General features: G+C 36.2%; 1 protein-coding gene across 3 annotated transcripts in view; it reads right to left on the bottom strand.

The window, feature by feature from the left end:
* The window catches only part of CNTN1 (contactin 1), a gene marked incomplete at both ends in the record, with an annotated part of 164,621 nt that overhangs the window by 130,773 nt on the left and 8,130 nt on the right, over positions 1 to 25,718 (bottom strand). For all 3 annotated transcript variants that reach the window (XM_080811380.1, XM_080811381.1, XM_080811382.1), the window contains 8 exons: positions 4,805 to 4,922; positions 5,578 to 5,702; positions 10,366 to 10,547; positions 10,702 to 10,801; positions 14,007 to 14,213; positions 16,520 to 16,615; positions 18,580 to 18,752; positions 22,515 to 22,647. In XM_080811380.1, coding sequence (XP_080667506.1) covers positions 4,805 to 4,922; positions 5,578 to 5,702; positions 10,366 to 10,547; positions 10,702 to 10,801; positions 14,007 to 14,213; positions 16,520 to 16,615; positions 18,580 to 18,752; positions 22,515 to 22,647 — 1,134 coding nt within the window. The remainder of the gene's footprint in view (positions 1 to 4,804; positions 4,923 to 5,577; positions 5,703 to 10,365; positions 10,548 to 10,701; positions 10,802 to 14,006; positions 14,214 to 16,519; positions 16,616 to 18,579; positions 18,753 to 22,514; positions 22,648 to 25,718) is intronic.

The raw sequence follows: 25,718 nt of genomic DNA, 5'->3' as shown, positions 1-25,718 counted from the left end.
AGCCAGTTAACTTTTAATGAAATACCTGATCTGGTACTGTTGTTTAAATGACTTCATACTTAACTAATATTTGAATTTATAGTGGCAGAATCTAGACCATGTTCTTACATATTTTAGAAGCGGTAAAAAATAAGGGAGTATTTTCCTCCCAACTAAGAGGACATGAATTTTTTTATTTCTTTCATCCTTTACTGCACCTCTTCAAATAATAGTATCTGGTGTAGAAAGTTCTCAAAAAATACTTGGTGGATGAATAAATGAATTATCTAGATAATGAAAGAAAAGAGAGAGCAAGAAACACTCTTTCTAATGGTAGTAAACAAAAATAGATGGAAACAAATATAAAGATGCCCAGAAACATTGCTCTCAGGCTGAAAATGCTGTTTGTTTAATTACTACAGTATTAGTCATTAACTTACTACAAGATTTTGTGCTTGAATATGGAGAGAACTTACAGCCTAAGCAGTTGAATTTTCATGTAATTTTGTAATGTATGATGATAAATTTTTATAAAAAACGGAATGTTAATATTGGGGGAAGCATTTAAAGTCACCTCATATCTTGTATGAGTCAAAATGATTTTATTGCGCCTCATACCAAAGTAATATGGCATGAAGCCTAAACCTGAATGTTTGCTTGATACCCTAATAAACTAGGTTATATATATATTAGCAAGGAATTTTTACTTTGTGGGGAAGAAATGGAATATGATTGTCAACATTATAATAAGAGGCAGGGAAAATTAAAATTAAGAAGGCCTCAGCTCTCCTTTTATTTTTATTTATTTACTTTTAGAAAGAGAGAGAGAGAGAGAGCTTGCGAGCGCCAGCACTAGCAGGGAGGGGCAGAGGGAGTAGGAAAGAGAATCTTAAGCACACTCCACATTCAGTACAGAGCCTGACATGGGGTGCGATCTCAGAACCCTGAGATCATGATCTGGGCAGAAATGAAGAGTCTGACGCCTAACCCACTGACCTACCCAGGTGCCCCAGCCTCAATTTTTTTAAAAAGGTAATTTTTAAAATATTTTCTTGCAATTATCTCATTTCCTTTCATATTCTTTTAGCGTCACTCAATTTGTAGTGGTAACAGTGTTCTAAAGAATTCCCCTTTGGTGTAGCAATAATAAAACAGGCCATACTGAGTCACTGCTTTATCCTTTTGGTAATATTTTTGGTTGTAAAAGAGAAAGCCTGGCTACCTAGATTCATATGACTAAAGCTGATTACAGCTACTTAAAATGAAAGTGACGTAATATAGTAAGACCTTAATTAAAGTAGGTGTAATGAAAGTAAGGAGAATGTGAGATTTATGGAGTAAAACTGAGAAATTTAGTAGATGTAATAGGAAGAAAGGATGCAGTGTACTGTGTTGTTCTATAGAACAGAATTTTTCAGGAGGCCATGTGGATGCGGACAAAAGAGAATGAATTTAGCTTCAGGCACACTAAACATGGGTTATCTGTGAGGTTACCCCATGAAGATTTCTATGAGGAAGCTTTATGTTGAGCTTGAAGTTGAGGATAAAAATCTGGGCCAGTGATATAAATTAAGGAATCATTGATAGTTAAAGGGAGAAGAAGAAGAAATTATCCAGGATTTTTAAAAATTTGAAAATAATAATAATTTAGGAATAACAATATAGAATATGTGAAAAAGGGAGGAAGAGGATAGAATGGAACCAGAGCAGGAACTCTGCAAGAGAGCAAGATTTCTAACTGAGCAGAGGAAGGGATAAAGAAGAGAAAATGAAAGTGATTGAGAATAAATCATCTGGGAAGTGTGAAAGCATGGAGTCACCAAAGACAAAGGTGCAGAGCATTCAAGAATAAAACATGAAGAAGAAGAAGCATGAGAAATATGAACGCATGTATGCCCACGGAGAAGAGAGACCTGTTCATATCAAGTCAGTGTAAGGGAGAATATGGGCAGAGATAAAGGGATTACAGGCATACCTCAACATATTGCAGGTTAGGTTCCAGGCCACCCCAGTAAACGAATATCACAATAAATGAGTAAAATGAGGTTTTTGGTTTTTGTGGGTTTTTGTGTGTTTACCAGTACCTGTAAAAGTTATGTTTACACTATACTATATAGCCTATTAAGTGTGCGGTGGCATTTATGTCTTAAAAAACCAATGTACCTACCTTAATTTAAAAATGCTTTATTGCTAAAAAATGTTAACCATCATACGAGCTTTCAGCGAGTCATCACCTTTTCGCCGGTAGACGATCTTGCCCCCGTGCTGGTGGCTGCTGAGTGATCAGGGTGGTGGTTGCTGAAGGTTGGGGTGTCTGTGGCCATTTCTTAAACTAGGACGACTTTGAAGTTTTCCCCATTGATTGATTATTCCTTTCATGAAAGATTTCTCTGCAGCATTTTACCCATAATTGAACTTCTTTCAAAATTGGAGTCGATCCTTCCGAACTCTACTGCTATTTTATAATCGAAGTTGATGTAAAATTTTAATTCCTTTATTGTCATTTCAACAATCTTCACAAAATCTTCACCAAGAATTATGCTACATTTAATCTTCCCGTGCTCTGAATGTTTTGTTGCCATCCAGCAAAGGCTGGACGACAGCACATCTGTTGACAACATAGTTTACTGAGTATTTTAAGCCTTCTGTTGAGAAAAACTGCTCAGGAAAAAAATGCTTTCTTTCAAAATATTCCTGCTCCTTGACACGGCTCCTGGTCACCCAAGAACTCTGACGGAGGCGTGCATGAGATTAATGTTCTTTTCATGGCTGCTAACACAACATTCATTCTGAAACCCATGGATCAAGGAGCAATTTTGACTTTCAAGTTTTATTATTTAAGAACTACATTTCATAAGGCTCTAGGTGTCGCAGATGTTGAATTTTGTAATGCATCTGAGCAAAGTAAATTGAAAAACTTCTGAAAATGATTCACTCTTCTAAATACCATTAAGAACATTCATGATTCATGGGAAGATGTCAAAATATGAACACAGGCAGGAATTTGAAAGTTGATTCCAACCCTCATGGATGACTTTGAGGAAGTAACTATAGATTTGGTGGAAATAGCAAGAGAACTAGAATTAGAAGTAGAGCTTGAGGATGTGACTGACTTTCTATAAAATTAAAATTAAGAAGGACTCAGCTCTCTTTTTATTTTTATTTATTTACTTTTAGAGAGAGAGAGAGTGCGCCAGCACTAGCAGGGAGGGGCAGAGGGAGTAGGAAAGAGAATCTTAAGCAGACTCCACGTTCAGAGGGCTTAAAATACTCAGTAAACTGTTGTCAACAGATGTTTTGTCATACAGGCTTTGTTGGATGGCAACAAAACATTCAGAGCACAGGCAGATTAAATGTAGCATAATTCTTAATGGCCCTAGGATTTTCAGAATGGCAAATGAGCATTGGCTTCAACTTGAAGTCACCAGCTGCATTAGCCCCCAACAAGAGTGTTAGCCTTTTCTTCTACAGCTTTCTTACCCCTCTCAGCCTTCACAGAATTAAAGAGTTAGAGCCTTGCTTTGGATTAAGCTCTGGTTTAAGGGAATGCTGTGGCTGTTCTGATCTCCTCAGACCACTAAACTTTCTCCATATCAGCAATAAGACTGTTCTGCTTTCTTATCATTCATGTGTTTGCTGGAGTAACACTTTTAATCCCAAGAACTGTACTTTTGCATTCACAACTTGGCTAACTGATTAGTACCAGGGGCCTAGCTTTCAGCCTCTGTAAGCTTTTGATATTCCTTCCTCACTAGCTTAATCATTTCTAGCTTTTGTGTGAGAGTGAGAGATGTCTCTTTCACTTGAACACTTAGAGGGCATTGGCCTAAAGTCAGTACCGTTGTGCCTCAGAGAATAGGGAGGCCCAAGGTAAGGGAGAGAGATGGGGAAAAGGCCGGTTGGTGGGGCAATCAGAACACACACATTTATTGATTAGGTTCACTATCTTATACAAGTGTGGTTCATGGTGACTGAAAACAATTACAATAGTAATATCAAAGATCAATGATCACATATCAACATACCAAATATGATAATGAAAAGGTTTGAAATCTTTTGACACAGAGACACAAAGTAAGCAAATGCTGTTGGATATACGGCCCCAATAGACTAGCCTGATGCAGGGTTGGCACAAACCTTTAATTTGTAAAACTGCAGTACTTTGAAGTGCCATCATAGGAGGTATGCCTATTTTTGGAAAGGAAATGCTTATTCCTCTGGATGGAGAATATGAAAGGACAAGTGTAGTAAAGATTTAGATACTTTTGAATGAGGGGTGGGAAATTGAAACATTTTATTTCAAAGGGTTTCAATTTTCATGGAGGAGTAAGAAAGCAATACCAAAGTGGGAGTCGAGGTGGAATAGAGACCTTGAGGAAAACTAAATTAAAATTATAGATTTTAAGTAGCAATTTCAGGCCATGAGATCCAAAGAACACGAAAACTAGCAAGTGTTCAAGATCCATCTGAGCCTGGGTCATACGCATTGTGGAAGCATCATCCATCGCAACGTGATTTTCAAGCAGTATTTAAGAGCCCAGACACAGGAGAAACAAGACTCGTAAAAACTGGCATGTGTAAAGTTTGCTTAAAAAAAATTTTAAGACTATTGCACTCCGTGTTGCCCCTAATTTATTTGCTGTTCTCTAATGAAAGAAAAAAATATATAAAACAGTAATATTATCCTGTCCCAAACCCCATTTCGAAAGTTTTTAACTTTAGCAATTCAAGAAATAATCAAATATGATCTACAGAAACTCTACGATCATGGTTGAAGGCGTTGCTTTCTTTGCGGAAGTTAACAGAAACTAGGAAGGATACTGACCCAAGATCTTCAGCTCCGCGTTTGCATAAATGGCTCCATGTGTGTTTTCAGCTATGCACTGGTACATGCCAGCATTTTCAAAAGTCACATCATACAGTCTCAATTCCCCTTTATGATACTGAAAAGAACACAAAGTAAAATACATTTCCTTGATAAACTTTAATATAAACGTTTTATTTAGGTTTGGCCTCGTTTGACTTTTCATTTAGAGACATTATTTTGCTCCCACTGTTAACTAAGTCGAAGACGGTAGGCTTTTCACGGCATGGGAAAGTAAAACCCACTTACCATGCCCAGTGGCTCTTGTTCTAGTCATCGTACTGAGTTGAGAGTCCACTGTTTCCCTCCTGGCCCAGCTGGGAGATTACAGAGGGAAGGTAGAGAAAGGCCCCACTGCTGCTACTTGTCCCCAGGGCTAAAGGTAGAACCTTCCCTCTTACCTCTGTTTCTGTGGGGTCAGGGAAACAGTGGCCAAAAAAAGAGGACAATATCAGGTAGTAGAGATGGATGAGTAGGAAGAAGGGTAAAATGTGGAACAAAGGGAAAAATAAGGAGAGAGAAAGAGAGAGAGAAGGTAGATATAAGATTGCAGAAAGTTGATTAAGCTGAAGATACTTTACGCTCACTTTCTTGTTTGCCTTCTTCAGAGACTTTTTTTTTTTTTTTTAATTTCAGGGCCCAGGTACCCTTACTCTGTTGAATTTATCCCAGAACCCCTGGAAATGTTGCCTGAACATGGATTCAAGAACTGCACAACAGCCGAACATACATACCGCATATCCATTTTTCAGCCATCGGATTGTAGGGATGGGCTTCCCTGTGGCCACACAAGGCCAATAGAGATCACTGCCTATATCCACCTCTGTGTCATTGATATGTTCTACCCACTCAGGAAATGCTGAAAAGTAAAGAATATTGCAAATGTCAAATGAAAATCTCAACACTCAAAATAATCTCGAGAATACAAATATTACATTTAGTTGACCTTCTGGAGAATACATCAGATATCACATATGCCATAAAATCAGTATGAGAGCCTAGGTCTGCAGGTAAACTTTGTCCTACACTGTTATAACATGAAGTAATTATAACTTAATTCATAATCTTTTTCTTTGTGAACCATGTTTGTTAGAAAGCTAATTCATGAATAACAATAAAATAATTGATCTTCTTCTTATAACTTAAATATTTCAAAATGACAATTAAGGTTTTGAAGAATTATGTCTTCATTGCTGTGGCATTATGTCTTCCCCTTAGAATAAAGAATCACATTTTTTTTTCCATTTCCTCAGGTATCCTCCTTTTGATGTAACTTTCATCTAGCAGCCCCTGTCACATCTTACTGTAGGATTAGAAAAATGACTTGATCACTTAAGTATTCTTTCAATATTAGAAACTATATACAGTAGTATAATTGCTGAAATCTATGCTTGAGTGAAATCGATGATCTGATTTTCTGGTACCTAAAGAAAAATGCTAGGTATTTCCCAAAAGAAAATATATTTCAATGAACAATGTGATAATCTTTTTGAGCATTTAAGTTATTTAAGTGAAATTCTTTAAATAAATGCAAATAAATAAAATAAAGAAGGAGGTAGGAGGAGAGAATCCTGAGTAGAGGGAGTATTGTATTTTCTTTGAAAAAGAAAACTTTGATATATACATTTTATGACAAAATAACATATATAACTTATAGAAAGTAGTGCATATAAATAAAAAGAACATAAAACATTTCTATGATCTCACTGAACCCCATCAACATTATATGCATATATATACTTATAGTACTATAATCATATTTAGTATATTTTCACTTATCATTACATTTTTGTAACATGTAGATAGTTATAAAAATTAAATATTGATAAGAATACTATGTTAATTGATTGAGGTTTTATTATGTACACAATCTTGGCAATAAAACAGGAATATGAGCACTTTCCCTGCCTTGGCCTCAAACAGGTGACACAAAATATCACATTGAAAAATACAATGAGAAGACTAAATAATTGAATCTACTTGATACATTCTATCTATATTTAATTATGTAAACTTCTGGGTGTTTGATTAGACCAAAAGAGAAAAGTGAATGCCCTTGATTAGTAAAGGAGAAATAATAGCTCCCTTAATAATATTCCCTTATAAATATCTGCTCTGTCACCTTGCTTCTTCTAAGGAATTAGATATTAGATAGTTTGGAACTCTGCTAAGAACCTGGAATGCAGTTTTCTTAAGATGTATGAATAAAAACAGATTTGTAAGCTCTAGAAACCTGGTAGAGTGACAGCTTTATCTAACAAATTTAAGAGTCTAACCGGAATTTTCCTCACTTAAGGAGGCCATCCATGCATATTTTATATGTACCAAGTGAATTTTATTGGTGTACTTAATGCACAAGTCTGGAGTTCAGAGGAGGTGACTGGGTCAGAACTTTTAGGGTGTAGAGCCTAATTAAAGCCTGGATGATGAATGAAATCATAAAAGTTGTGAATTAAATCAAGAAGACTTTCAGAGACAAACCCTGATTGCTCCCATGTTTGGAGGGCATGGAGTGAGGAGGAAAACACAAGCAGTATACAAGGACATTAGCAAAGTGTAGGTTCCAGATACCAAGCACAGAAAGTGAATGATGGAGGAGTGCATGGTCCACAGTGGTGACTGCTGCTGTTGGATCAAGTAAGATACAGCTGAGAAGTGCCATCCACTTCAGCAACATGATGTTATTGGAGGTCATGGAAAGAAAGATTCCAGCAGAGAAGTAGGGATGAAAATTAAATAAGAGTGCTTTTAAAAAAGAAGAAAAATGGAAAACAACACTTCTAGAAAGTATAGGTTAAATCTGTCAATATTTCTATTACCTTTTGGGGAGATAAAAAGAAGTGAAATGGAGCAGCAGGCAGAGTTAAGAAGGAAGAACAAGAGCCACTATACACTGATGGAAGTGATCCGGTGAAGAAAAAACATTGCTTTTGCCGTCAGGAGAGGGAATTGTTGGAAAAACAGTAAGTGGGAGGGTATAATCAAGCAGAGTAGAGGTGTTGACCTCAGATAGCAGCTGAATCCATAGCAATAAGAGACAGGGTTAAAGATGCCAGTATTGGGTAGATGTGGGGTGGGAGCTTGTGGAAGTTCTAACTTGAACTTTCATTTTCTCTGTGAAAGAAGCAGCCAAGTTATCAGCTGAGCATAAGGTTGGAGGAGGAGGTATTAAGAGTTGAAAGGAAATTGTGAAAGCGTGAGAGGATCATCCAAAAGAGTGGGATAAGTGGACCTCGGTGCACCTTGGGAACTGTAGTATAATTCCTGGGCAACCCTAAAGACCCACTTGAAGCTAATGATCATTAATTTAAAATGAACTCATCAGTGTACTAGTGTTTATCTCAAATCATACTCAAGTTCCTGGGTTCAGGCACTGCTAGGCAGAGAGCTAGATTTTTCCAGGGTTAGCCTTTTATAAAGGTAGTAAGACAAAGTACAGAGTGGTGAGTGCACTGGGATGGTGTGCAGGGGAATAGTAATGATTGATCAGATTTAGAGAAGAGATGAGTAGGGGTCAGGGGACGTGAAGGAAAGTTAAACCATTGGTAGATGAATTGATCGTAGTTCCTGGTATCGCAGGGTATTAGAGAAACTGAACTAGAAAGATAAGAGGTAGAGGTTAGTGAAGAAATATGTGAGACTGAGATTCTAAAGGGATTGTACTTTTTGGTAACGATGAGGTCTAAAGTGTGGCGGTGGGAGTGGGCTGCTGAGGTAGATTGAGGGACAAGATCATTAGAGAAGAGGAGTTCAATGGAACTGAGAGGCAAAACTACTAAAAAAATAATCATAGTCTACGTTGATTCTGATGTCATGAAGAATGTCAAGAGTAATGTTGTAGTTTGTAAGACCTGCCAAGAGTAAAAACTTTAAAGAAACAAGGGGCATGGTCCAGATAGATTTTTCACCAGATATTTCAAGGAAAGAGGGTAGATAGCCTAGAAATGGCATGAGGAACAAGAAAAGCAGTTAAAAGTCAAACGGGATGAGAGCTGTGGAAGAAAAATTAGCGACTATTTGATAGGAAGCAGTGTCTTTACGGGAGAACCATGTTTTAGTTAGGGTGAGAAGTTCAGAGTAGAAGTTATATAGACGTGAAGAATATAGGGGATTGTGACAATGCAGACTGTGTGTTGGAGAAAGCACGGTGCAAAGGTTTCAGAAGCTGGGGATGGGGAGGAGATGGAGATAGAGCAGGACACGTGCAGAGCTGTGCGGCTCTTAACGTCCAGGTGATGAGGGAGGCCTAGAGGCCATGACTCTCCATGCCAAAAGAAACAAACAGGGAAAAGGCAAGATGAGCCTAATCCTGCTGGATACTATGAGATGATGGTGGTGAGGTTCCATCTTCTAGGCCACTGGAGACACTTACTTCCTCCCTGTGTAGACAGAGGCCTGGGCTCTGGGCGGTGGCCATAGGCTGTCTCCTCATTCTGGTATTCCAGCTTGGCTAGGCATCACCTCCCATTTTTCCTATCATCCATCTTCTCAGTGTGGCTAAGGTACCTCTCACCACTTTATCAATATCCTGTATTTATTTCCATAGTGTACTTGCAATTTTCTTTATCACTATGTATTACTTTGTTACTTTATTATTGTGTGTGTGCATATGCATGTGTGTGGAAGTGTATTTCATTCCCTGTGTATGCTTGTATACATTTGGAGGTTTTGTATAGAGTATGAATACAGTATGAATACCTCAAGGACAGAAAGAATGTTTCTCTTATCTGCTTCTCCTTGTTCCAGTCATAGCGTGTGCCTCTAAGTTGACACTCAATGTATGCTTATCCTTTAAATGAATAGTCTTATTGAAACCTTGGACATTAACTCAGTTGTGACCTATATGTTTCATATCGTGGAACATTATAGAAATTATTTCAGTCTGAAAAGTTTCAAGTGTTCCCTGAAAAACAGCATTCCACTCTCCTAAATATAAGTTTATTTCAACGTGTCTGAGCCAAATACTTATGTCAAGAAAAATGTGTCCAAAAAAAAAAAGTTTCCTTAGAGTGGTGGTTCTCAGACTGTGGATCCTGGTCTGGTAGCATTAGTATCTCCTAAGACCTTGTTAGAAATAAAAATCTTAGACCCCAAATAGAACTTGTAACTCAGAAACTCTGGGAACCAACCATCCGTGTTTTAACAAGTCCTCCAGGTGGTTTTGAAACATATACAAGTTTGCAAGCCAGTTACTTGGACCAACTCATTGTGTATAGTTTCTTCTACAGATAAAAAGGTATTGGAAAAAAAAGAAGAATGAAGGGAATATGCAAGTTACATTAATTGTATTTTCTGAAAATTATCAAGAACACTCCAATAATCCATTGATGTTAGTATGATGGTAATAGTATAAGCCATATTTGAGACTTAATTAGACATAAGATAGATATTTTCTTTTTGCATAATGTACTATACATCACTGTTTCCAAACTGTTATTCATTACATACTCACCTTTCAAGTATGGAAATGGCTATAAGTAAGATATTGATGCAATATATAAAAATGGAAACAACATGTCTACCTTGAACATAAATTCTTGCCTGGTGTTTATCCTTTCCTCTGTTGTTCTCAGCCTCACATTCATATGTGCCTTCATCTTCCAGCTGAATGTTGAAGATCTTGAGGACAGCCCCAGAGGTGCTGATCTCAGCAGTACTTGGCATTGGTTCTAGGACCTTCCGCCAACGGATATCAGGAACAGGACTTTAAATAGGAAATAACAAAAGCTAAGTGTCCACATTTCAAAGTCAATTACTTTGTTAGTATACGCCTAAACAATTACATCATTTATTTCCTAAAATGGTACAAAAATGAATATATTTCTACATATACTAATAAAAAGTATAAGTATACTTACTTGCCAAGTGCAAAACACTCTAATGTTACATTTTGGCCCATCAGTGCATATATGTCCTTGAACTGAACTACGATATCAGCAGGATATGGTTTTGTTGTTCCTAATATTAAGAAAAATACAACCATCCACTAATGATTAGGCAGAATAAAGAGAGCTTTTTAAAATATTGTGACTTTTATAGAATTACTTCAATATGCACAGCATTTCTCTGTATAAGTACTGGAAAATACCTGATCATAACACAATGCACAGATTTGTTTATGCACAGTATGTATATAGCATAAATTTCATCAAGCATTTCCAATCATATTGGCCCATTCTGACAGTTCTGTAACTACTCTGACTCAATACACCAAAAAAAAAATCCAAGATGTCTCTAGAGAGCATCAAACATGTGTAAAACATTGTGCCAGGTGCTACATGGGACTCAGGATGGAAGAGAAACAAGAAAGCAAATGAGGGAGAAGAAACGAAGAAAGAGAGAAGAGTGGAAAAGAAAGAGGACAGGCAAGAAAAGAAGGAGAATTGAAGAAAGATGTGCATGTGGGGGCACATGCAAAAGGGAAATGAGTTGAAGAGAGGGAAGGAGAAAGGGAAAGAAGAGTGCTTATTCAGACCATTACTGGGCTCATCAATATAGTTCCTTTATTGAGTTCATTGAGCACATCTCTACTGCAAGGTCTATTTTTCCCTTAATCTTATAGGGGAAAAAACAGGCTCAGAAAGGTGAAATACATTAAGATTACAGCGTGAATAGGTACTTTATACTGTATGAAACCTTAGAGACAAATAGATATACCATGTCCTAAAATACAAGCCAAAATGAAAATAAATAGTCTTAAAGAGTGGCAGCTAAGAAAGACTACTGAATATGCAGGGGCTATGGGAATTTCAGGCAAGAAGAGCGTGTGACTTCACCAGACCAGCTCAGGCTGAGGAAACAGTATATTATGACAAAGCTCCAGGAATATGAAGGGGATTTTTTTTAAAGTCTAGGAATTCAAGAGATCTCAAAGTATATGTAGTTGAAAAAAAAAAAGTATATGTAGTTGAAGATGACTTGAACCTATTATCTAGAAGGCTTGAAACTGTGACATCAAACATTTTGAGGCTGATTTTCTCAATGAGTAACCACTGGTGGGTTTTGGTAAGAGAAGTAATATGAATATCACCTTTGGTTTAAGTAGAAAGACTTGTCAGAAGTTTCAGAGAATGGGGCATGGAGAAGAGAAATACGGAAGAAAGTCTAAGGGAAGCTAGGTCATTACTTCTTGCAAAACAGGTGGGGGCTTTGAGCAGTGGGAACAAAAAGGAAAGAACCGATCCAAGTTGACTTTGAGAGGCAGAATCAGCAAGACTGCCCTTTGGGTCAATGTTTTCTTGAGGGGTAGATCAAAGATCCAATTCATCAGAATCACCTGGGATGTATGCTGAACCTACAAATTCCTGGGTCACATTACAGACCTGCTGAATCAGTGTTTCTGGGTTCCAAATTTCTGCAAGTTTCCCAAGTGCTTAAATACTAACTGGGGACCACTGGATTAGCTGTCTGGAGGATGAGGGGAAGAGAATATATGATTAAAAATGCTATCCTGAGTTAGAAACATGACGGTATCACCAAATGAGACAAAGAACACCAGAAGTTTTAGAGATGACAGATGTGTCTGGAAAATTTTGAGCTTAACATTCCTGAGAACCTTCTGTATGACAAGTCCCAGACATAGATAGAATTAAGTCTTAAAGAGAAAAGTTTTGGAGATATGAATGTGGAGTCATCTCCACAGGGATACTGCTGAAAAGGTTTAAGTTGGTGAGAATATCTGGAAAAAAATTAGAGAGAAATATAAGAAGGAGGAAGATGTGGGGGAGGGTCCTGAGGCAGGTGGGAGGTAAGGGAATGGTAGGAGTTGGGAAAATTAGGAAAAGAAAGAAGAGTTCAAGAGAGGTATAGGAGATCAACAGTGTCAAAGTTCATAGAGAATCAGAACTGAAAATCATTCTTTGGATTTAGCAAATAAGAAGTCATCAAGATTGTACTGAATACAAAAGAATACACAGAGGGAAAGGTATGGAGGAGAGTTTAAAGATTCAGAAAAAAAAGCAGAAAATAAGTGATATAGGGAAGTTCCTAAATCAATTAAATGTTAAATGAACCAATGCAGCTAGAGGAATTAGCCAGAACACGAGGAGAAATTCTTCCTCCACAGAGTCAATAGTAAGAAGTAAATAGAAGAGATGAATTTCTTGGGTAGAGTAGGAGAGACACTTGAGGAATTTTTTACATGATGACTCCTTATAATTCTATAAAGTAGTGGATGAGAGCATCTCCCAAGGTTGTGGAGAGACAAAAGAGCCAGAAGTCAAAAAATATTTATTGAATTCCAACCACATGACCACAATCGAGAAGAGCAGTAAAAATGGAATCGCGGTGGTACAATGACATTTTCCCCCACTGTAATACCCTACTTAAAGAGTGGAGGCAGGAACCAAACCTAACTCTGTGAACAACAAAACCCAGCATTTCTTCAGAAGCCTGAACCCACTGACATGAGTGGTAACAGCAGGACTGTGATGAAAACAATGTGAAGTAAGCAAATATATTGAAATCTGATTCTCTTAGGAAGAGAATGCATTAAAAAAGGATGTAGTTCAACTGGAATCTTGGAAGCCATTCAGGTCTGCCAGTGGCCATCAGATATGATGTACTATATGTTAGCTAACAACATAATAAAAAAAGATAATAATAAAAAATAAATAAAATGAAATAAAACATCTACATAAATGTATAAATAAAAGAGTATTATGAAATAAAAAACAAATATGGTACCTATGCTACTTATTCATAGTAGAAAGGCAATTTATATACGTATTTGCTTCATATAAATAGTTCCTTAAAAATATCAAAAGAATACAACTTCATTTTTTTCCCCAATTCTGTAATCACTATAGTTTCTGTTGATCTAATCATTTGTTCTCTTTCATGAAGTTACTTTGGATATGAAAAAAAGCAGAGACCAGTGATTCCCCCTGTAACTAATATATGGATATTTTGCTAATAAATCAGAACCCTATGCATTCTCTGAACTAGAGGAAACCAGTCCAAACTCAACCATCTTGGGGGTTTTTATCATGTAAATCTCTATCAGAAAAAGTAAGGAATGACCAAGACTTTCAAAGTGGGTGTCTTCTGTTTGCCCTGACTGTATAGCTAGCTAGTGTTTCCACTGGATATTTCTTTTCATCATTATAACTGCTCCATAAGCAGACAACCTGCAAAAACAGTGTGTAACAAAGAAGATACTTACGTTCAGGTAGTGGAATGAGTGGGATAAATTTGCTGAACACGCTCTTTGTAATAGAAGGACTGGATACAAAGCAGGAATAATTGCCTTTGTCTGATGCCTCAACATTTGCAATGTAGAGATTTCCATTTGTCTGAGACACAAATCTTCGTTTATCCATTGTGATAAATACAGGAAATTCATTTAGAAGCCAGCGGTAGCTAAGATCATCTGGGAGGAAATATTGTCTTCTAAATATTAAATTCTTCTTCAAAAGCAAAAATTTTGTTTTCTAGGAACAAGCTAGGGCATAATCTAATCTAGGCTATTGTAGAACAAATGTTGGAAGTAGACCAAGACAAATAGTGCAAATGTTCCAAAAGCTACCATATTTTGAATGAATATAAGCGTGGTGCTAAGAAATTATATTTATCTTTCTCTCTCAATTATTTTATGGCCTATTAATATTCTAACTTCTATTTCATTGATGAAACTCAGAGCAGTTAAATGTTTTGCTTAGAATTTCATAATTGGTAAGTAGAATTGGGATTTTTAATCTAGGTCTGATAATTCCCAAACTCATGACCCATTTTCCTTACTGCATTTAAAAAAAAAAGTTTGCTAGCCACAGTGTCTTTATATCTTTTTTCCTTTTATACTCCTATTTTGAATTACAGATTTAGAATTTCCCCAAAGTCTTTGATTAAAACAGTAGCCAGACCCACCTTTCCATAACTTAAGCAATGTCATGTGACCCCTCTTGTCAAAGCCCTCCAAAGTAAATCTCACTGAAGTTAAAGCCAGTGTAATTACTATGAAATAGAAAGTCCTATGCGATATAGCTCTTGTAACTCTCCAGTTTCATTTCCTATTACTTTCTGTCTTATGAACTCTAGTCCAGCCCCTCTGGCTTCCTTGGTCTTCCTTGATAGTTCCATTTCATGCCTTTGTTGCATCTGCCTGGTATGTCCTTCCCTCACACATCTGCACTGTTAGCGTCTCCATTTCCTTCAGGCCTTTATTCAAAGTTACCTTCACAGTATTGTCCTTGATAAAAGTTCAACCAGCCCTTTCACACTTACTCTTCCCCCTTCCCTGCACAGGTTTTTCTTCCTAGTGCTTACCTGCCAATATCTAGGCATAATATACCTGTTATCTATGTGTCTTGTATATTGGCTGTCTCTGCCGTTAGCAAATCTCTGAGGGCAGGTGGATCTTAAGTATCACTCACTGAGGTATTCTTGTGGCACAGACAGTGCTTAGCACACATAACTGTGTAACAAGTGCTCGCAAGAAATTTGTTGAATGAATGAGCAATGAGATGAAGCCCATCTAGTGCTGAATGTAGTCAAATGTGGTCATCGGCTATTTATGATCATTTGTTTCATTTGTGGGAAATGCTGTGGCGATGAGGTGATCTTTCCCCCATAGTTTTAGCAGTTCATCAAAGAAAAAGACTATTCTCTCACTGAAATGTTGTTACATCATTTTGAATTCTATGCTTCTCCTATACTTACCATTGAATAGTCCTTTTCCTGTTTTATTGGAGAGAAAATTACTGACATTTGATATATAAACAACCAGAATTTATATACATATAATTTGGAATAGAATACATATAGATGTATATGTATGTATATATGTATATATATGCTTATATATATATGCTTATATATATGCTTATATATGCTTATACATATAAGCATATATTTTATGATATGCATTATACATTTACATATGTTCACCTCTCTCTCTATATATCATCAATATATTCCATACAAAATGATTTGTAACATCCTGTTCTTTATGGGGTCTTTAAACTCAAATTTATGACATAATATTAGAACTCTAAGAATATAAAACATTATTTGTTCATTGTGAAAAGTAGTATTTACATATTATTTCAAGAAGATATTTGATAAAATAAGTGAAAACTAATGAACATATATAAGGTGCTTATCTTTTAATTAGCACTTCAGTGGCTTTTATTTTAGCCATATCAAATTACAGGAAACACATATTCAAAGGTCAAAACTTGCTACAGATGACACTTAATTTAACCCCTTTTTAAACTGGAGGATTATTCTTGTAGTTAGATGCTCCTAAATAGATTAATAATATATTATGTCTTTATCTTTTTCTAGCATTTTTATAATTCACAGAATATTGTAGGTGTAATATTTTTAATGAAATTACGGACTAATTATATATCACTCCTTGGCACTGTTCTATTCTAAAATTCTAAAAATAATTTGTAAAAAATCTATCATATTTTCTCCTTTATAAGAGGAATGTTAATGAGGACACAATCTAACATATGTGTTGTGTATAAACCAAAATGATTACAGATCTTTGGAATTAGGGCCAAGTGACTAAAGAGCCTGGAAGTGTCTCTAACCATTTGTAAGCAATGCATTACAAGGTTTAGGCAAATCTTGAGTCTTATTTTATCATAAATGTACCATTATTGTTAAGAAAATTAACATATAGCCATTCATTGAATAAATGCATACAGTCACAGAGGAACTTAAATTTACCTGGAAAGTGGTACGGAGGATCGCAGAGAAGCACCATTCCCTTCCCTTCCTTCACCCTGACCTCAGGACGCTCCTCAGGCGGGAAAGGGTCAAGATCTAATATGAAGGCCAAAAGGAAAATAGTCACTTTCTAGTCAATAGAAAAAGATTTTCATTAAATTTTATCTTTCATCTACTAACTCCCTTTTGGACGTGATACTTCTCAGCTGGTTTGGTGGAACCTATGAACGTCAATTCCCTATTTTCACATGGTGGCGTTTGCATGTGCTCCAGGACTTCTGTGGTAAACGCCCCCAATGGATATCGGTAGTAGCCTGCATAAGTATTCTGACAACCCTAAAAACTACAATATCCTCAACTTTTTCTTCAGGTTTAGGAGGACTCTCAGTAAGAGTATCTGGAAATACAATGGGGTTAGGCAAAACCAGGAACCTACTGAAGAAGAAAGTAAAGAGGAGTGACTTGGAGGAACAGACTCATTTGAGAAGTATTATTTCTCTTCCTGAGGAATGACTCCAATGTGGTGAAAGAATAAGGATGAAAAGTAGGATCTGACTTTTTTTTGGTGAATGTCACCAATTTTTTTCTCCTTTTCAAATTCTGAGTTTTCCTTAGTCTCATTTCCTTTATTCTAATCTGTTTATTTAGAATTCACTTTTTGCTTGGCTTCATGATACTCTATTTGATTCTTCATTTGCTTTACTGGTGCTCATTCTGCTTCAACCCTGCCTCACCTCCTATCTCTTCTCTGTGATGAGTACTCAAATTATAGAATCAGATTTTTACTTCTCTCAATATATTTATATATCTGAAAAGTCATCATTCTAATTGTAACGTTTTTGCAGAGAGCTCTTCAGATCTCCATCTCTAATCCTGATGCTTCGCTCGAACGCCACCCCATACCCAAATACTTAGTTGACATTTCAACAACAATAACTTAATGTCATCATAACCTCTGCATGTGAAGACATCATTTCAGTGATTCCTCCCAACCTTGAAATTGGTTTTACTTGCTCCCATTCCATTTTTAAAGAGAGGAGAGTGTTTCTGCTCTTTCATTCAACTTTACTTTAAAAAATATTTCGGGCCTTTTTTTTTCTTCAGTGCAATGTAATCCATTATTTCTTCAAGGATTATGTTTATTTATTTACATTCACATTGTCACCACATTAATTGAATCTGACTGCTCACTCCTTGCTGGTAATCACTGCCGCACGGGTTCTCTTAAAACATCGATTTCATCCTATAATTCATTTTGCAAAAGATTTAAGTGCTGACTTATAAAATTGCATACGGGAAATCGTCTAGTCCAACTCCTCTTTTAATGCACAATGTTCTTCTAGAATAGCTTCTAACTTTAAGGTTAGCACAGGGTTTCTGAAAAAAAATTTTTTTAAAGATTTTTATTTATTTGTTTGTCAGAGAGAGAGAGTGAGCACAAGCACACAAGCAGGCAGAGGCAGAGAGAGAAGCAGGCTCCTGCTGAGCAGAGAGCCCAATGTGGGACTCGATCCCAGGACACTGGGATCATGACCTGAGCCAAAGGCAGTGGCTTTACCAACTGAGCCACCCAGACATCCCTGAAAATATTTTTTTTTTATGATGGCCTTCATAAGGTGAAATTTTAACTTAATTCAAACTTAAAGTAATTTAATTAATTTAATTTATTCCTAATAAGGTAAATTACATACTATGGAATAAGATTCTGTCAGGTAGAGTCAAGCTCTGGAGATCACAACTGTAATGTTATAATAAAAGAGAAAAAGAAAGAGAGAGAGAGAGAATGCATGGCTTAGCACTTCCACTGATGCTATTTATTCAAGACCCTTCAGAACATGGCCTTAGTTTATTTCCCAATACCCCTCAGGATGCTTTGCTCTCTTGAAATTTTTTTCTCCACACAGTTAAGGCCCACTGATCATATAGGACCCCCTCCATCTATGGACCTTTTCTCTTGTTTTCTTTTCATCTTGCTTTTTCTTCTTGTTGAACTCTTATGATAACGTTTAATTTTACTTCACTGAGACACACTGGACCTCGTTAAATTTACAGTTACTTACATCCAAAGCTCAGGGTTGCTTCTGTGCTTCTGACCATCCCATAGTTATTTGATGCTAAGCAGTAATATATTCCAGCATCTTTCTGTTTGTCAGGATTGTTGATCACAAGGTTTCCACCCACCATGCTGTACCGATCACTGGTCAGATCAATATCCCCATTATTCATTCTCCATCTATGAAAAAGAAAAACAAATGTCATATCAAAGGTCATAGGCCTGCCAGCAGCAATACTGGCCTAATATTATTCTAAAATAATATGGGTACAGCTCCATGTGAAATCAGATGATTAAGTAGATGACTCAGTGTGATGATATTTCTTCACACCCTATAATTCTGAGTCTCTGGGCTCATGATTTATAATTTAGTTCACGCACAGAAAGGTAAATGTTCAAGTGCATGAAATGTGTTCTCTTTACTCATGAGGCATCGGAAGGGACAAATATTTTGTTGAATTTTGCTACATTGTTTTCTTAGCAGATATACATAGATTATAAAAGATAAACTCCTATGTAAGTACTAGGTAGATTCATGCATATCTAGATGTGTTGCATAATATATTAAAAGCACTACTCTAGCAAAAGTAAAATATAAAATATTAGTACCTGATTCTAAATATCAAAATAAATTCCCAATAAAACTAATTGAAATGAGGATTCTACTCAGTAAATGTCACACTCTGACCACTAGAGGTCGATCACACAATTTGAAAATTGTAAAAATAAATTGGATCTTTTGTTTCCAAGTCTGCAATATAATGTTGCAGGTATATTTAGAGGGATTGTGTTATAAATAAACTGACTAAAAACAGGACTCAAACTTTCTTGGTGAGATAATGAGAAGGATAAATGTAGAAAATAGTTTTCAGTTAAGCTGACCATGTATGTATTATACTCATTCTCTTATCAGGATTCACGTCTTCAGCAATGTTATAGGCAAGAGCCATGATCAAATAGTGGGCTGTGGCCTCATGGCTCATGGCCTTGCACACTTATGATCAGGGTCAGAATCTTACCAAAAGAAGCCTAATGATTTTAGAATATCTTTTATTAAATCAAATTACTGGAACATTTTTAGTTTTAATTTTTATAATGTAGGAGGAAATTTAAAAGCAAACGTAGAAAACTATGCTTTTGCATTTTGAAAACCTACCAAAGTCCAACCCAATGAGTATATCTTCCCCCTCCCCACATTGATGGCAACATTGGCTCTGCTCAAACAATCCAATGTCAAGTTGCTTAGCATTTGCCAAGGCAATGGGTTTCCCTGTTGAGCAATACTAATTGTTATGTTTTTTTATCCCATTATATTGACTCCAAATTTTTATTTATTGCATTATCTCCTCTCTAGTGGATTTGATTCTGCCTTTGATGTCATATAATGATTAAAATTTTGCTGTGTTTGGGTAAGTTCACTGGTTTACTTTGTTTTCAGGAATGTATACCATTGTTGTTACTCCTTTCAGACAGTTTTAAAGACAATTTTAGTGGTGCCTGGGTGGCTCCGTTGGTTAAGCCACTGCCTTCAGCTCAGGTCATGATCCCAGAGTCCCAGGACTGGGTCCTGTGTTGGGCTCCCAGCTCCGTGGGGAGTCTGCTTCTCCCTCCGTGTCTGACCTTCTCCTCTCTCATGCTTTCTCTCTCACTCTCTCTCTCAAATAAATAAATAAATAAAATCTTAAAAAAATAAATGCCATTTTATTAGCATTCTCATTATTTTGAGGGTCAACGCAAGATAATAAAAGCTTCAAGGCTGATAAGTAGAAGCTAAAGTTCCCTGTTGTAACTTTCAGGGTGTTGCCATGGATAAGAAATTATCACAGAACATGCCATAAATATAAAACTCCTGTGTGAATGACACATTGCATGATTACCAAGGTTGGTATGACTTGCTCTGAATATTAAATAAAGTTTTAAAACTTCAAATGTTCTTTTCCATCAGACAAGCTGCATCATGAGCTGAATTCTTTCCCTTTTTATTTTTTCCTCTGTCAAATGCAGACTGCCTTCATAACAGAATTAAACATCTACTTCTCCTTTCCAGCTCTCTATATTAATGTATAGATAGTCAGGCCACCATCCTAGGGACTTCAGTGCCGGTTCAACCTATGGGAGGGAGTTAGTGAATGTATTTGTCGGTCAAAGTTTTGCCTTCTTATTTTATGTTTTAAATTTTGGTAAGAACACTTAATATGAGAGCACTTATATGAGGTATCTAAAAGAGTCAAACTGTAGAAGCAAAGAATACAATGGTGGTTGCCAGGGACTGGAGAAAAGGGGAAAAAGGGAGCTGCTAATTAATGTGTATAAAATTATAGTCATGCAAACTTTGCTTCTTAATGAGTCTGTGGGGTAGAGGTGGGGTAGGCACCGCAAGAAGCACACATTTCTAAAACACTATCTGAGAACAGTCTCTTCTGTTTTGTTGCCTCCATTCCAGACTGTAGACTGATCTGCTGTTTCCATGTATGAATGTCAAGGGCAAGGTGTCACAAAATAAGTGAGATCACTGAAATAGCTTTTGAGATGTTATCAAGCTATATAGATAGATACATCCTGAAAAAATTACATGTTTCTTTGAAAGCCATAAAACCCATGCTGTTGTTTCAGTCCTGGATCTATGATTTACTAACTCTGGAGCAAGTCAATTTCCTTATTCATTATTCAGCTTCCTCTCCTATAAAATTATGTGCTTAGGTTAGATCTCCTCTATAGACCCTATTAGTTATACTATCCCATATCCATAACTATGTATATAAATGCCCATACTGTGTGGCTTCAGGGTAGAAACAAGTCTAGCCTAACAAATATTTTCAAAATAAATGTGTTACTTATAATTAATAAGATATCTACTTATTTTGCATTCTCATGCATGAAACTGAAACAATAAAAATAACTTCAAAGGGATGGTGTTTTTATATCTAAATTCATATTTTATTTTAAGAATAATTTTGTAATTTAGCCCAGAGACTCACGAGAGTCTCTTGAATCAAGAGAAAATGAGTTCGATTAGGATTAAATTTATATATATTATTATAACTTCTTATAACAATAGAAAGTTGTTTTGCTATTGAGAAAAAAACACTATGAAAATCAATCTTGTTGAATGACAACCTTCAATTAAGTTAGCTGACATTGACACACTAGAGCTCCAATTTCCCCATCAATCACTTGCATTGCCTTCATGGAACCATTTCACAGGTGAGATTCAAATCCGTTGGTGTTTGGTTAATTTTTTAATCTTATTCTTTGTATCAGACTAGAAATAGTTAGTATAGTTTTCTGAACCATCTGAAGCAGAAAAACCCATTGTTACCTTAAAAGTTATTTTTTATAACATAAATTTCCCAAATATAACATAACATAAAAAAACATAAATCCCACAAAAAACTAGAAAGAGATATATTGATATAGATTACCTAATTTTAAGAAATTTGCTATATTGCCTGGAATATAGATTTGAGACCACTGGAAAAAAGTGGTGCTTTCTAGAATTATGTATGTAAGTTCTCTAAATGTAGTTGATAGAGGAATATTATCTATAATATGTGAGTATGAGTTATCCAGATTGTTGCATATAAGAACATTTTATCCTCAAATGTGTATATTTAAATTGTGCATGATTTTCATATAGCCTTATACATGCTTAATAGCATGATCACCATTGGACACTTTTTAAGTGGATAATATGAAATGGCATTGGCATTATCTGTGTAGGAAAGAGGGAGTGGATTATTTGCACATATTTAAGAAAACTTACTATCAATTTGGACTTTAAACAACTCTATTTTAATAACTTACATGCCAATATTTCTGTTAATATTCCTGCATGTTGTTAACCGTATATTATAGCTTTCTCTATCAGTACAGGGTCACAGATGCTCATCTATAATCTAGTTTGATACTCCATTGTAATAAAAGAGCAGTGAGGTACATTACTTGTAAACTGGGAAAGGGCTGGCTCGTGCCCTACAGTTTAGTGAAACTTTTCCTTCTGGTGATTCCTCTGGATAAATGGTATTGATTGGCTGCTCTTCAAAAATTGGTCCAAATCCTTTATCTTCCTCAGAAACTACAAGAAAAATAAAATTATTTTACATTGTGCTCTTTTATAAGTCAAAGAAAATTTGGATACATTTAAAAAGGTTTTGGGAAAATGTTAGAAACATCAAATCTCCATTTCCATTTGAAATAAAGATATTTGCCTCCATAATCCTGAGGAAAACATTCAGGTGCTTTATTCGAAATTCTTTTCCGTCCATCTCTCATTATTTCTCCCAAGGCACCCGGTGTTGTCATGCTTAACTACTTATAGACCCTCAAACAAGTCAGGCCTTCATGTCCCTGAGACTTCACAACATAGTTTTTCCCGTTTCTGGAATCACCATCTCATTTTTCTCCTCCTCTCAAAACTCAAACAGTGTTTATGACTCAGCCATGGTTAGCTCCTTCAGAAAGCTTCCTCTCACCCCTCCTCGCTTTAGCTGGTCCTCATTTGTGTTCTCACAACTCCTCACACAGCTTAGGGTACTTAGTACACCTTCTGTGATTCTTGGTACAATCGTCTGTTCCATGAGACTGTAAATGCTTGGAACAGGTGGCTGTGTCCATAATCTCCCAGCTAGCTGTCAAGCAGTCTGGAGCACAATAGGTGCTTAATGATTTTTTGATAAGAGGATGGATGAATTTCTAGAAGCTCTGGGAAATTAGTCTCTTGTTTGTTTTATTTCTTCTAAACATGTGACCAGCATCTGTACTCAGTAACATCTAGGACAGTCAATAAACAAATTATTGGGATCTGACCAACTGGTTCAGAATACATCATAAGCAAACCCAAGTTAGGAAGCAGCTGTTTCTCTGGAAGGGAACAGTGATGCTTCGCAGCAGGATGCAGAGAAGAGAATCACTCATATGACATCAGTGCAGCAGCATTTACAGAGAAGAACTAAGAACCATATGCCCCACATGAATTCATACTAGCATGTGTGGCTAGGAAGGAGGATATTCCTAATAAGATCATTAAACTGTCTCTGCTAGAGCAAAGCTATGGTTCACTCCTCCAAATATTTTTTTAGGAGAGAGTTTAAGGCAAACACCAGAGACATTTTGTCTGCTCCAACAACAACCTTGAAGACGAGAGCTTTGTTTCAGCTTCCATTAAGGAGCAGTTTCATTATACAATTTAAATCTTGCCTCAGTACTGTTTACAACGCCTTTGGAAAAATTATTTAACTCTCTAGGCCTCAATATCACTCTTTACAAAGTGAGAATAATAATAAAATCTATCCCATTAGACACTGTGAGAATTATTTTGAGGCAACGCATACAAGACAGTAGTGTACCCGGCTCACAGTCAGCATTCGGTAAATACTGATTGTGTCAATGTTCTTTTGAATTTGCCAATCCTTTCAAAATTTGATTTATGTATCTTATGCCTATCTTATCATATGTATGTATATATATATTTATATATATGTGTGTATCAACTCATAAAATTTCTAAAAGCAAGAGGCCATGTTTTACTCACTTTTGTTGTTCTGGTGTTATTAGTGTTGTATCAACCCATATTTGTATACATGCAGGTGATCAGTAAAATCCTCAAGTTAGTTTCTCCTAGTATGAAGCATTAATTTTTCTAAACTTGTCTGAAATATTTCAAGGTGAGATGCCTCATTTTTGGTTTGGAATTTGCTGATATTGCCATTCAAGAATTTACAGACCTCAGTTCCTTCCCTATCACTGCCCTATTTCAGAGAGCAAATTGCGGGATCAAAATCAAAGGAACTGAAGAAACAGATTCACCAACGCACTTCCCCTAACTGTTGTTTTATGCAAGCCATTTGTTCTATGTGGAGTCAACATCTAAAAAAAGAAAGGAACAGGCACACATGCCCTAAGGGCCCATAAGCCTAAGACCACCATAAATAAGATCACAAACTCAAGGTGTTCACAGAAGCCCTCTGCTAACGATTTTGAATGTCCTGCTGTGAGAAGTGTCTAGTTCCATATCCTTCTCAAAGTTGTAAAAGCCAAAAATGCACACAATGTTTTCTGCTTCACTTCTAATAATTTTCCTGATGATGCCCAATATTTCCCGGCCTTTTAGGATATAACCGCACACCAGGGGAAATGAAGAATGAATCCCAAATCACTGACAACTATAGACTTTCACTTGGATGTCGGCTCTAGATTTTTCAATCTCTGAAAGAAATGACCTTGTACTTATCTACGATAAAAATCATATGCCATTTTTCTTCCCATTTGAACAACTTTATAAGCTCTTCCTTGAGTCTCTCCCAATTGCACAGCTTTTCTGATTGGAACAATTTAGTAACACCTGCTAATCTGGAGATTCTGTTGTTTCTTCCCAATTCACATGAAAATGTTTAAAAAGACAAGCAGAGAAGTGCAATTTTATCAAAATATTTAGATTCTCTTCTTGAAGACAAGATGACTTCTATTCCAACTCTAACCCTGATCAATAACAATGTTAGTGTGAAATTTCTCAAATTTTTAAAAACTTAAGTAGACCAGATATTTAGAGGGTAAAAAATAAATATTATTTAGAGAAGCTTTAAGCACATAAGTGTCTTCTGAGTACATTGTATTTATATAAAAAGCCTGATGATGAGTTTTTAGACACAATACAAAAAGTATGATCCATTAAAGAAAAAAAACAAGCTGGATTTTATTAAAACCAAAAAATTATGTTCTGTGAAAGACACACTCAAGAGAATCTCAGGTGTTCAAGTTTAGGGGTTTTCCTTTGGGTTATTTCCAACGTGTATTCCACAAGCAGCAAATTGGAGAGGCTTGTAACTAATGAAACCCTCTTTTATTTAGTAATAGGGATTTATTAGTAATTGCACACTATTTCACAAAATTTGTCCTCATCTCAAAGGTGCAGGGTTGTGTTAGTTAGAACCTCTTTAACATTATTGTATTTCCAATGTAGAAATAGCCAGTCCCAGGCTGTCTAGCATCTGCTAGACACTGCCCTCTGGCAGTGCCATTAGAGAAGTTGTAATAACCCTAAATTCTCAATTTATAATTTCATTAGCATTCTTGAAACAACTACTATTTTTTTAAGATTTTGTTTATTTATTTGACAGACAGAGATCACAAGTAGGCAGACAGGCAGGC

This window comes from Martes martes (assembly GCF_963455335.1).
Source record: "Martes martes genome assembly, chromosome: 8".
Classification (NCBI taxonomy): Eukaryota; Metazoa; Chordata; class Mammalia; order Carnivora; family Mustelidae; genus Martes; species Martes martes.
Note: the sequence above shows the minus strand (reverse complement) of the source record. Positions and strands in the feature narration are given on the sequence as shown.